Raw genomic sequence first — 13,888 nt, 5'->3', positions numbered from 1 at the left:
TTCCTCTGGGCAAGCCTCTCTTATCACATTTTTCCCATCACCACCATATTTCCTAAGGGAAGGAAATATCTCTTATTTATCACCATAACTAAAATATTTTCTGGGCACATAGGAGGCCTTCAGTGGATGTCTGCTGAATGCATGAGAAACTAAATCAATGATCAGCTACAGTTAACACCATCCATTATTGAAGGCCCACCACAGGTCATGCACTGTGCCAAGCTCTTGATATGTTGTGGCAGAAATGTCTAATTGTCATTCAATATTCACTCTTCCTTCTTAAAATGTAATACAAATTTTAGTGAGAAACACGGCCATCTAGTTAAAGACCATATTTCCCAGACTTTTTTGCAGCTAGACATGTCATGTGACTGAATTCTGACCAATAGGAGAAGAGAAGTATACTGTCTACACAACTTCCTCCTAAAAGGAAGGGGTATGACTTCTACTTCCTTCTTTCTTCCCTTCCTGTTGGCTGGAGTGTGGAAGTGAAAGTGGGAGGTTGGAGCAGCCATCTTGGACCGCATGATGAGAGCAGCAGAGCCATATGAAAGAAGGGGTCTGAGTCATCAGGACTTACGCAACAAAGAAATAAACTTTAATCTTGTACAAACTACAAGAAACTTGCATTTCTTATTTATAACAGCTAAAACCGAATCCCAAGCACCCTCACAAGATTCCTATGAGGTAGGACTATTATCCCCATTTTACAGATGTGGAAACTGAGGGCACAGAGAGGTTAACTCACTTGCCCAAGGTCACAGAGCCAAACTATGTGAACAAGGATTCAAACTCAGGTGTGTGTCTCTCTGTCCCCAGCATGGTTCCCAAGTACTCAAAAATCTTTGTAGAATGAATGGATGAACACCTAGACTCACACAGGCTCTAAAGGAAGTTCGTTGCCCTCTGTGTGTCGCAAGGGCCTGGGCTGTAAATTGGACAGATTCATGCTTAGCCTCATAGAGGGGAAGCTGAGAAATGACTTTGGGTCAAAGGGACAAGCATTGCTAAGCATCGGGGCTCCTAGTCATTCTCTGTCATGATCCCCACATTCACTAAGTGACTGAAAAAGACTGTCCTCAGAGCTAAGCAGAGAAAAGTCTGAGCCTGAAGATCCAGGCTGGGAGGAAGGGGAGAGGCTTCAGACGTGAGAGGACAACCTGGGAACCACAGTGGGCAGTTCACTCCCACACCCCCTCATCAGCCCCACCTGTTTTCACAGGAAGCTACTTACCCTTCCCACTGGTGAACCTGAGCAGATACTCACCCAGTGGCTGGATAGCAGGGGGTGCATTGACGCTCTGGCCTGTTGGATCAGAAACTGCTCCTTGGCCATCCAACAGTGACTGGACAGCTAGGACAGTCTGATTGTCCATTCCTGAAGAAAGAAAAGCAGGCTTTCTGGAAGGTGGGCCCAGCATCCCGCCCTGACTTCAGCCTTACAAGCCAGACCCATTGCAAGGCCCCCACGGCAAAAATGTCTGTCTGTGCACTGAAATGCTTTCTCTCCAACTTCTATTGCAATAGATCCCAAGATTTTTGGCTGGGAACATGGCCCCAGAATAAAGATTACACCTCCCAGCCACTGTTGCAGCTAGGAATGTCTAAGTTCTGGTCAACGGGAGCTCTGGGGAAGTTTTCTTAAAAGCTGCCTGGCACGTGACCCCCCTTCTCTGTCCGATCCTCCATCCTGCTTCCTAGAACAAGAAGATGATGGTGGGAACTCTAGCCACCATCCCAGATCATGAGGACAAGGGCACTACAGGGCAAAAGACTGGAAAGATTCTGGGTCTCTGAGCACCTTGTAGAACACAGCCACTGTCACAGCTCTAGACTGCCTCTTTCTGGACTCCCACATGAGAGAAATAAACTTCTAGCCTGTTTAAGCCACTGCTGGGTTGGGCTTCTCTCTTACTCATGGCTGAATCTAATCCGAAATGCAACAAGCCCTCTGGAAATCATGTTACTAAGTCTTCCCCATCCACACCCCACAAATCCCACATATCTGTTTGCACTTGGGCTTCTCTTGTTTTCCAATGTGTGCTTGTTTTTTCAGTTCCTCAATAAACAGCGTAATCTGGATTGTGGTCGGGGGGACTCTTGAGAAGCTGCCTACGTCCACGTTTTCCAACCAGTTGTCACTGTGGAGGTTCTCAGTAGTACACTGTCCAGCCGTGTCACCAGCTGGAAGACAGGCCTCCTCACATCTAAGTGGCCACCAAGGCACACTGCCTCCCTCCCCAATAACCCAGAGGGCGCCTCCTTCTCTCTGTCCTCACAGCCAACCTCTCACCTGGACACCTGCCCCAGCTTCTAACTGAAAGGTAACTAGAACCATTAGCTCCTGCAGCCAAACTGAATGCATACTTTCCCTGGTCACAGTGCAGGTTGTGTGCCTCCTGAGGCCAGCCCTTCTCTCCACCTCCTCCAGCTCCTTCAGAAGCCGTTCTCCGCTAGCTGGCCCATCTCACACTGTGCCCACAACTCTTTCCCAGCAGCGGCTACACACACTCAGGTTTCTCTAGAATGGCCTCCCTCGAACTCATGTTCTCATCTCTCCTCCCTTCAACATCAAGCATCCAATGAGAGTTGGCTACATCCTCCATCTCCTCTGCCCACCTCCCAGTCCTCCTTCAGCCACTCCAGTGGGGCTTAAGCCCCCATCATTCCACCAGAATCACCAAAGACCACCTGGCAGCATCAGACATTCTTTCTTGAAACACTCCCTTCTCGGGCTCCAGGGCGCCACCCTTCCTGGGTCTTCCCCTACCTCTCTGCTCGCTCTTTCCCAGCCTTCTTTACTCTCTTCTCCTGTCCATCCCCTAAATGTTTCTATTTTTGAAGGCTTCCTTCCATCTGGCTCTCTCTCCTCTCCCTCTTACACTCTCCCTGAGAATCCTCACTTGCCCTCATTTAGTTCTCCCTAATATCTGGAGTTTCAAACCTGGGGTTCATGCTCCTCCAGAAGGAGCTTCAGTAAATCTTCTATCATCTAATGCAAAACTGTATGTCAGCATTTGTGTGCAAATCTGTACATGAATGTTCATAGCAGTTTTATTCATAATAGTAAAAAACTGGAAACAAGTCAGATGTCCTTCAGTGGGTGAACAGTTAAACAAACTGCAGTGCATCCATACCACGGAGCGCTGCTCAGCAATAAAAAGGAGCAACCTGTTGATACAAGCAACAACTTGGACGGATCTCCAGGGAATTACAATGAGTGAAAAAAGCCAGTCTCTAAGGTTACATACTTTATGATTCCAATTACATGACATTCTTTTTTATGAATTTATTTATTTATTTTCGGCTGTGTTGGGTCTTCGTTTCTGTGCGAGGGCTTTCTCTAGTTGCGGCGAGCGGGGGCCTCTCACTGTCGCGGCCTCTCTTGTTGCGGAGCACAGGCTCCAGACGCGCAGGCGCAGTAGTTGTGGCTCACGGGCCTAGTTGCTCCGTTTAATGTGGGATCTTCCCAGACCAGGGCTCGAACCCGTGTCCCCTGCATTGGCAGGCAGACTCTCAGCCACTGTGCCACCAGGGAAGCCCTACATGACATTCTTGAAATGATAATATTTTAGAAATGGAGAACAGATTAGTGTGGTTGGCGGACATCAGGGATGGGGAGCAGGAGAAGGAGGTGGGTGGGGCCATAAAAGGGCAACATCTTGTAGTGACAGAACTGTTCTGTATGTCGACTGGTTATAAGACTATAGGATAGTTTTACAAGATGTTACATTGTGGGAAACTAAGTAAAGGATAAATGGAATCTCTCTGTATTATTTCTACAACTGCACGTGAATCTACAGAAAAAAAAGTATTTCAAAATAAAAAGTTTAATTTAAAAAAAATATTGGGGGCTTCCCTGGTGGCGCAGTGGTTAAGAATCCGTCTGCCAATGCATGGGACACGGGTTCGAGCCCTGGTCCGAGAAGATCCCACATGCTGCGGAGCGACTAAGCCCGTGCACCACGACTACTGAGCCTGCGCTCTAGAGCCCACGAGCCCCAACTACTGAAGCCCGCGTGCCTAGAGCTCATGCTCCACAAGAGAAGCCACCGCAATGAGAAGCCTGCGCACCGCAACGAAGAGTAGCCCCCGCTCCCCGCAACTGGAGAAAAAGCCCACACAGCAATGAAGACCCAACACAGCCAAAAATAAATAAATAAAATAAATAAATTTATTTTAAAAAATATATTGGGACTTCCCTGGTGGTCCAGCCTGGGTAGGACTCCACGCTCCCAATGCGGGGGGCCCGGGTTCAATCCCTGGTCGGGGCAGCTAAATCCCACATGCATGCTGCAACTAAGATGCTGCATGCTGCAACTAAAACCCAGTGCAGCCAAAATAAATCAATGACTATTTTTCTTTTAATAAAATAAAAAATACTGCCTGTCAAAACTATGGAGACAATAAAAAGATTAGTGGTTGCCAGGGGTGGGGGGAGGGATGAATAGGCAGAGCACAGAGGATTTTTAGGGCAGTGAAAATACTCTGTACAATAATATTACAATGATGGATATATGTCATTATACAACTGTCCCATAGAATGTACACCACCAAGAGTGAAACAAGATAAATTATGGACTTCGGGTGGTTATGATGTGTCAATGCAGGTTCATCCTTGGTAACAAATGTACCACTCTGATGAGTTATGTTGATTAAAGGGGAGGTCATGAATGTGTAGGATCAAAGGCATACAGAAAGTCTCTGTACCTTCCTCTCAACTGTGCAAACCTAAAACTGCTCTAAAGAAATTGTCTTTGAAAAAAATACTGTCTACGTAAAACTCAAACCAAATGTGTCATTCCCCACCCCTAAGTTTGTTCCTCTCCTAGTAATCCTCATCAATAAGAACAGGGCACCACTGTCCACCCAGCTAAAGCCCCTGGGGCACCCCTTAACCTTAAGGGATTCTTCCCTTAACCTATCTCCCTTCACACCCTGATTTCCGGTCCTTCAGCAAGTCTAGCCTACTCTGTCTCCCAAATATCTCTCAGATCCACTTTTCCTCCGTCCCCACAGCTGTCCCCAGAGCCCAGGCCACCATCAGTTCCCCGCAGGACAGCCGCAGTGGTCTCACCTCCCCTCGGCCACTCTGACCCCTCCTGTCTGTTCTCAGAGCAGCCAGGGTGAACTTTATAATAAACATACGTTAGCTTGTGCAGCTCCCCTGCTGGAAACCCTTTCTTAGTTCCACACTGATGCCAAGACAAAGTTCAGAAGCCTCATCTCTAGCTGCTCACATGAACTTCTGTGAATCCTAGACCTCTCTCCCCACCAGGGCTTTGCAAATGCAGTCCCCACTGCCTGGGTCACCTCTGGATCCCCACAGTTCTGCTGCCCTTCTCCTAGCCCAGCACGCATCACACAGTCCCGGGAACTGATTTTTCCTTTACCTTCTTCATCACTCAATACAGGAACACATTCTTGTAGTGAAAACTCAAACACTGAGGAAGTCCATGAACCTAGAGAGAAAGCAGGCCTCACACCATCCTGTTGGCCTCCCAGAGGGAGCCACCAATGACCCTGGCCTTCCACATCCATCACCCATCACAGCACTGAACACCAGCTGAGGTTATCTTTACTGTTTACCTTTTCTATAATTCTATAATTTCTACATCCCTTACCAACGAGTATTCCTGAAACTTAACCTTCCCAGATGTGGGGAGGATTACACATTTCGTGGTGAGAGAGCTGATCCTCCAAGATGTTAAGAGACACAGCTGACACCTCCTGGGGAGTTGCAGGACTCAAAGCCTCGGCCACATACCACTAGTCCAGCCTACTTTCAGTTTGCACTCTAATTATGTGTATACTCATCTCATCCCTCCAAGAGCATTCTTGGGTCTGTATCCCCCTAGCATCAACTCTGTGCCATGGCCCTGAATTCTCTGAGGCTTCCTTTCCAACTCCTAGCAAGTGCACATGGAGGCTCTCAGTGTTTGCCTGTCTCCAAAGCTCACAATTCCCAGAGCCTGAGGACCATTCACATCCTAGGATCTCGCAGAGCATGGGACAACCAGTCGGTGCGGTGTTTGCTGGTTTGGGTCTGGTAACTTGGCGTCCCGGCCAACTACACCGTTGGCACCCATCCTTTCTTGGTCTGGGTTTATAATACTCTGCACCCCATAATGGTGCACAAAGTAGTCACCCCGTCTTTGCTGGTTTCGGTCCAAGGCCTGGCCTTGCACACAGGTGGCGCCGATCCTTTCCTGGTCTGAATTGAAGACACTATGTCAGAGCGCGAGGCACACAGTTGGCGCTCAATACAAGTTCTTAATGGTCAGGACCCCTCACTCAGCCCCTCTCCCCCCGCAGCCGCTGCTGCACCACGGTCCCCCTGGATGCAGCCCTCCCCAGCCCTCGCGTCCGCGGTGCAGCCATGCTCGCCTCGCGTTTCCCGTCCTGGCTTGCACACTATCCCCCGGCTGTTCCCTCCAGGAAACTGCCCCCCAGCCCCAACCGCGCGCCGCCCGGGCCCTAGCGGCGGCAGCTGTTCTGGTCCGAGGCTCCCCTCCCGCTGCGCCAGCCGTCTACGGCTGTTCCGCTCTCGGTGCTCTCTCCCAGGGCCTTCTCTCTCCCGCTGTGCTTGTCCGGTTGAACGCACCACCCTACCCCCCCCACCCACCCGCCGCCGCAGCCGCCGCCGGGCCTAGGCTCCCGCGGCTGTTCCGGTCCCGAGATGCCCCCACAACCACCACTGAGCCTCAACTCCGCTTCTGTTCAGGCCCCACTGCTCCCCCACCCCTGCCGACCTCCGATCCCGCGGCTGTTCCCATCCGTGGCCCTCCCGCCCCGCTGGCTGTTCCGGCCCGGCGCCCTCCGCCCCGCAGGCGCCACGCGCCCTGGGCCCCGCGCTGCGAGTTCGCGGCGGGAGGAGGCGCAAGGCGGAACAGCCGCCTCCCCAGTCCCCGCCGCCGCTCACCCTCCAGGGCCTCGAAGATCGTCTGCGCCATTTTGGAGCCGCCGCCGCTGGAGCCCGAAGCCGGGCTGCGCGAGCATTGTGGGAGCCGTGGTGGCGGCGGCGTCGGGGCCGCCAGGGGGCGCCCTCCTTCCTCCTCGGAGCTCCTCCACCATCCCGGAAAACCAGGAATGGCTCGCGGGACCCCCAGCATCCCGGGGCTCTCCCAGCCCCACCTGGATAACCCAGTTATTGGACACGTGGACCCCTATGTCTGCAGCATTTTGATACCAACCAGGGTTCTTGGCTTTCCCCAATGAATGGAAGTTGACTAGAGGCCAGATAAGAAATTCAGGCAAGGCTTTATTGGGGCCCTTGCTGCAGCAGCGGGGAGGGAGAGCAAAGGACAGGTTCCCTTGCTTGCTTGCTGAAGGAGGGCAAGCTTGTTCCTTATATGGGGTGAAGGTAGGGGTGTGTCCAGGGGTTAGGTGGAGGGGTGGCTTAGGTGTTTTGTCCACCACTTAGGTGGTATTGTGTGCAAGGGGACATGTGCAGTACCCTGCTTTTGCTCCCAACACCCAGTTTTTGTTCCTGGTTCTTCACAAATGGCAGTTGGGTTTTTTTGTCTTTTTGTATCTTTGGGGTCCAGAATTTGCCCCAACCGTGCATGCACGCACACAGTTATTTTTAGTCCCATATAGTTTCTTTGTATTTTGTTGCTCAGGGAGATGTGTGTCCAGGTGCAAGCATTGCAGCATTGCAGCAAAGGGTCCCAGGTCCCAGCTTGTCTCAATTTGAACCCCTAACTCTGTGCACTGACCCCATCCCTGTTGCACACAGGCACCTCCCAACCCTGTTTTCTGGACCTCCAGCCCCACCACACTGGACCTGACTCCAACTCTGTGATACAGACCTCTGTCCAATTGCCTAGACCCCCAACTCTGCAACAGGGACTGAATATTTCCACTGTACGCAGAGTAACAGGGAAGAGCAAAATCTGACTCCACGTTGGATCTGTTTCTTTTACTTTAATCTTTGCTTTTGGATGCTTTTGTTACTATCATCACTGAGAGGATGCTGTCTATAGCTGTAAGCATACATAATGGCTTACCTCAGGGAACCCTGACCCTCTGCCTGAATGTTAAAGTGCCTTTGTTCAGCTCACAGGAAAACATTCAGACCCTACCCATCTGTGAATGGCTGCAGAAAAGAAGAAATTAACACATCCCCTCTCCAGTTCTGGCCAAGCCATGAGATAGTTTGCAAGACTTATGGCCTTTTTACCTTACTTCCTCACCTCCTCCCCCTCTCTGTTCTATAAATGAAACTGGCATACAGACCCCAATAAGATGCTATTCTGGGACGTTAGTGTGGTGGTCCCAGTGCGGGTTGGAAAACAATTTCCAGACACAAGGCAGAATGTAAGCAAGGTAGAGTTTCTTAAAGAGAAGGGTTGCTACAAGAACAGCAGGCTGACTTCCTGGTAGCCAGGGAAAGTCGACAATGAGCATGGGTTGCCTGTCTGTTTTTATAGCCAGGGAACCTGCAAGTCATCTGCTGACTGGACAGAGTATGTGTACCTTCAGTGTGCTGAGCGGGAGAAAAATGGGGCAAATGTCTTTCCTTATACGGGATGGGAAAGGGACATGCTGTTTGGGAGGGCTCTGGGACAGTGCAATGGTCACATTGTGACACAGTGATAGGAGTCCTGTAATTCGTTGTTCCGGCAATATTGGCCCTTTGAGTTTATCTTGTTCTTGGTCCTTGGAGCACACCACATTCCCCCCTCTCTTTATTTATAGGACCAATTTTTTGGCCCTATTGGATATCCTGCTCATGTCTACCTACCTGCCTAGCTCCTTCTCAGGCGATCGGGAACCCTTTTAGTAAGGAGAAGGGGTGACGATCTCTCTGGCTACTTCCTGCTGGGTGGGGGCTTTGTAGGGGCCCTGGGTTCCCGATGCCTGCTCTCTGTCAGGGTGTATTTACGGAGGGAGATGAGAGCCCACGGAATGATAAGGCGGCTTGTTCCAATGTAGTCCGTGTGCCAGTTGGCTGGTACACTTGTTGTAGCACCATCTGGAATTGAATCTTTTGAACCTGTCAGGAGATGAACTTAGATAATGTGTTAATAATGCAGGGGCCAAGCAACAAAACAAAGGCTTCAAGATTAATGGTCCCAACAAGGGCAACAATGTCCATATCTGGATCCCCATAGAGGAGAGGAGGCTGGAAAGCCAGCTGGGGCCCTGTCCTGCTCTCTGTTTTAAACCTTCAATGAATTTGATGTTTTTCTTTAGAATCTGAAGGTCTTCTTCAACCTGGACAGAGGTATTAATATAGAAGCAGCATGTCTCATTTAATAGGGCACAGACACCCCCTGCCTCAGCTGTTATAACATTAAGGGCCCTCCTATTTTGTAAAACCACCTCAACCAAAGAGCCTAGGGCTGACTGCTCTTCCTCAATGGCTGCTACTGTAGCCTTCCAAGATTCCTGGACCATGATGGTGACACAATGTATTATTTTGAGCCAATCAAGAATTGGGTTATCTAAAAAAAAAAAAAAAAGGGACTTCCCTGGTGATGCAGTGGTTAAGAATCCACCTGCCAATGCAGGGGACACGGGTTCGAGCCCTGGTCCAGGAAGATCCCACATGCCGCAGAGCAACTAAGCCTGTGCACCACAGCTACTGAGCCTGTGCTCTAGAGCCCACGAGCCACAACTACTGAGCCCACATGCCACAACTACTGAAGCCCACATGCCTCGAGCCCATGCTCCACAGCAAGAGAAGCCACTGCAATGAGAAGCCCGCGCACCACCACAAAGAGTAACCCCTGTTCGCTGCAACTAGAGAAAGCCCGTGCACAGCAACAAAGACCCAACGCAGCCAAAAAAAAAAAAAATTAAAAAAAAAAAAAAAAGAATTGGGTTATCATAAGCTTGTTGCCCCCAATCAGTGGTTCATTTTTGTCTCTCCCGGACAGGTCTTAAGGCCTCCTCGAGGAAGTACCCAAGGTTGGGAATACCTCCTGAGGAAGCTAAATCCTTTATAGTCATAATGGTCATCTCTGGGACCGCAGCAATAATTGTGCAGGAGCCCCTTCAAAGTGTGGGAAGATCCAGATAGACCCTGTTACCTCATAGAAATGAAAATCTGGTGCCCTTCAAGGATACCCCCATTGTGGGTCCCCAGAGCCAGACCTTTTGGGAGTTTTCCTCTAGAAATAAACTGGGGTCCATGGCCTAGGATTATACTGGGAAGGCCAAACTCCGAGGAAGTAATCATCTATACATAAAGGGGAGAATCCGGGCTCTGACTGATTATGAGTGTGACGGGGGGATTGGCATAACAACTTTCTGAATGTTAGCTGAATTATGTTATATTTTAGAGGAGGATCTTGCTGGGAGGTTAAACTAAGTAAGTGTCCGGTGGTCACACCGATCCCCACATATTTAGTTCCCAGGGCTGAGCTGTTTATGGGGATATGGTCTTCATAAATATACTTCTTAGTCGCATTTTCCCTTGAATTTCCCCAGCACAAAGTGAAACTACCTTCATGTACATCATATTTATTTTCGTCTGACCAGGGATTCCACTCCAGGCTAGTCTGATTGAAATTGAGAGTGTAGTTACAAAGAGAGTCATTTAGCCAGCCCAAAATGGGTCACCATCCGTCCAGGCTTTGGAAACAGAATTCTGCCTCGTCTGCCCAAGCTTGGGCTAATGTCCATATCCTGTTTTTCTCTTCATGAGTACAACAAGCGGTCAGAATTACATGAATGTCTTGCCAGGTCAGGTCAAAGGCTATAGTGAGAGCCTGAAATTCCTTAATAAAAGTGGTGGGATCCTGACTGAAGGAACCTAACTTGTTTTGAATTTGGGAAATGTCAGACATGGGAAAGGGAACATGGACTCTAATAGTGCCCATGTCTCCATTTGCTACTTCCCTCAAGGGAAGCATATCAGAATCTGTTTCCTGGCGTTGGGCAGTCCTTGATCTTGTGTGGGGAGGGGGGAGGGGGCTTTTGCCCTTATAAGGGGGTGGCTGTCGGGGAGCTGTGGGTTGAGGTGGGGGGCGGGGGCTGAAGCAAAGGGGGTTGATGGGGTGGGGGACAGGAAAGGTCGAGTAGAGGATCGTCTAGGAGATCTGCTGGAGAGGGAGACAGAGGGGGTCGGGGGGATAAGGCGGCAACAGAAAGACACATGCGGCATGAGTCCCTCAGATCTGGATTCTGACTAAGGGCCATAAAGGTCTGGACATAAGGAACCTCTGAGTCCTTTCCTTGTTTCCGGCAAAAGAGATCAAGTTGGAGGATCGTGTTATAATTTAGTGTGCCATTAAGGGGCCATTGTTCTTGGTCCCCCAGTTTATACTGGGGCCAAGCCATGTTACAAAAGGAAGTGAGCCTCTTCTTTTTGAGATTTTCAGGGTCAAATTTTTTCCAGTTCCTGAGGATACAGCCGAGGGATGAGTCTGAGGGAGGCTCCCGAGACGTACCAGAACCCATTCTTAGCCTATATGCCGTAGAAAGGGGGTACTGAGAGTCACCGGCTGACAGAAAGGCGTCCCCTTTGTCCCAGTGATCTCTCCATGCGACTAATGCACAAAATGGACCGACTGTCCGAACAATCGCGTCCGACCGTGAGAGGTGATCCCTGAGCATGCGACTAAGGCACAAACCAGTGTGACTGAGGCACCGTGTGACTCGGGCAGGGGAAGAAAGAGAGAGAGAGAGAGATTCCCGGGACCCACCGGTGACTCACTGTTTGGCGATTCCCTGAAACGTGAAAAGGCACTCCTTGGAGGCAACACCTAGGCTCCTTTAAGTCAACCTGGACTGAGAAAAAAGTGAAAGTAACAGAGAAGACAGTCTGAGGAATTCTGCCGGGAAGGTGGCGGCCAAGGGCAGGGAGCTCAGTGTTTTGCTTGAACCAGTATGTGCCTCACGGTGCACATAAGTTGTCTTGCTGGGAGCAGATGCTCTAACAGCCTGATCTGCTCCGTGACCCTCTTATCCTTTCACGGGAGTCTTCAGGTGGCAGGCGCCCTAATGGCTTTTAAATGCCTGATCTGCGCCCGCATAATATCAATTGGCCTAGTCCTCAGCCAGAAGGAAGACAGAGGGACCCTCACCCCTTCTGGGCGGCAGTTACTGGGGTGAAGGGAGTCTTCGGAACACACCAGGGTGTGGCCCTGGCCAGAGTTCCCCTGTTGCTTCCCTGGCAACTTGCCTGTTCACAGAGGGTCCCAAGAAATGGAGAGGAGGTGGAGGAGGAGATCCCCCCAAGAGATATCCCCGTATGGGCCACCAAAATGTCATGGTCCGAGCGCAGGTTGGAAAAGAATTTCCAGACCCAAGGCAGAATGTGAGGAAGGTAGAGTTTCTTAAAGAGAAGGGTCGCTGCAAGAACAGCGGGCTGACTTCCTGGTAGCCAGGGAAAGTCGACAATGAGCATGGGTTGCCTGTCTGTTTTTATAGCCAGGGAACCTGCAAGTCATCTGCTGACTGGACAGAGTATGTATACTTTCAGTGTGCTGAGCGGGAGAAAAACGAGGCATTTTATATGGGATGGGAAAGGGACAGGGCATGCGGCTTGGGTGAGCTCTGGGACATTGCAATGGTCGCATTGTGACAGAGTGATAGGAGTCCTGTAACTCTCCGTTCTGGCACTATTGGCCCTTTTAATTTATCTTGTTCTTTGTCCTTGGAGCGCACCACAGTTAGTCCGCCATCTTCTTGGATACCCAGCTTTCTGAATAAAGTCGCTATTCCTTGCCTCAACACCTCGTCTCCCGATCATTGGCCTGTCGTGCGGCGAGCAGACCGAGCTTGGATTCGGTAACAACAGTACCCCCGCCTTTGCAACACCAACCCCCATTCCCATCTCACCTGGACCACCCAACTCGTTCGCAAGGACCGCCATCTCCAGCAGATACAGGACTCCTGCCCCAGCTGTGCAGCATGGATTCCCATCGCTTGTCATAAACTTCTCATTCCCCCTCCCACAGTGACCACCATCTCTCCCTATTGGGAGCCACCAGCCTCTCCTCACATGACTCCCATCTCTGCCTGGTCTTAATCCCCCATCATCTCAGAGATTCCTCTTGGCTGTTAGGTAACCCCCCATTTCCACCCTTTAGGAGCCTCCATTTCCTCTTCCCACAGACCTTCATCCCTGCCTCTCGGGGACCCCATTTCTGTTACATAAACCCCCAATACCCACTTCAGCAACCCCCAGCCCAGCCTCACTGAAAGCCTTTTCAGGTCTCTCAGGGGTCCTCCTGCCCCTCATTTGGATCCTGCATCACACACAGGCCCCTCTGCCATCTTCCTTTATGCTCCATCAGCCACTCATTGAGGACTTGTTATGTACCAAGTCCTATAAGAGCTCCAGGAATACAGTGGTCCTTTCTCATGGAGTTAGGGGTGAGGGGGAGCAAACAGACATTAAATCTTAAAAATTGTGTAATTTCAGGCTTCCCTGGTGGCGCAGTGGTTGGGAGTCCGCCTGCCGATGCAGGGGACGCGGGTCCGTGCCCTGGTCCGGGAGTATCCCACATGCCGCGGAGCGGTTGGGCCTGTGAGCCATGGCCGTTGGGCCTGCGTGTCCGGAGCCTGTGCTCCGCAATGGGAGAGGCCACAGCAGTGAGAGGCCCGCGTACCGCAAAAAAAAAAAAAATTGTGTAATTTCAAGGTGTGATGTAGTTTCAAAGAAGTACATTTGGGCCACAAGGAAGAGTTGGGGTGTGCACGGGAAGGAGAGGGGAACCATGGAGGTGCCAACAATCATGATCTCTCCCACGAGCATAGGCATATCCTCCTACAACTGGACTACCACGTTGACTCTAAACATTCTCATTGTTTTTTTATTTAATAATTATTTTAGCCTCATCCAAAGCAACCATCACAAAAATCACAGTTTTCATTTTCTTATATTCACTACATATATAACTCCTAAAATTAAAAAATGTATACCTGTTCCAAT

At 50.3% G+C, this 13,888-nt stretch overlaps 1 protein-coding gene across 13 annotated transcripts in view; it reads right to left on the bottom strand.

Annotated features, from left to right (window-relative positions):
- ZNF341 (zinc finger protein 341) overlaps positions 1–7,032 on the bottom strand; it is a 42,901-nt gene extending 35,869 nt beyond the window's left edge. For 3 of the 13 annotated variants that reach the window (XR_012326266.1, XR_012326267.1, XM_073792883.1), the window contains exons 1-2: positions 6,923–7,032; positions 1,268–1,378 (exon numbers count right to left, since the gene is read on the bottom strand). Coding sequence is in view for 11 of the 13 variants with exons in the window: in XM_073792883.1 (XP_073648984.1) it covers positions 1,268–1,378; positions 6,923–6,953 (142 nt within the window). In the remaining 2 variants the exon portion in view is untranslated. Of the gene's footprint in view, positions 1–1,267; positions 2,198–5,393; positions 6,279–6,922 lie in introns of those variants that run through there. The other 10 variants (XM_073792880.1, XM_073792873.1, XM_073792875.1 and 7 more) reach the window with 8 other exon arrangements.
- Positions 7,033–13,888: the final 6,856 nt, after the last annotated feature.

Source organism: Tursiops truncatus, chromosome 15, assembly GCF_011762595.2.
Source record: "Tursiops truncatus isolate mTurTru1 chromosome 15, mTurTru1.mat.Y, whole genome shotgun sequence".
NCBI lineage: Eukaryota > Metazoa > Chordata > Mammalia > Artiodactyla > Delphinidae > Tursiops > Tursiops truncatus.
Note: the sequence above shows the minus strand (reverse complement) of the source record. Positions and strands in the feature narration are given on the sequence as shown.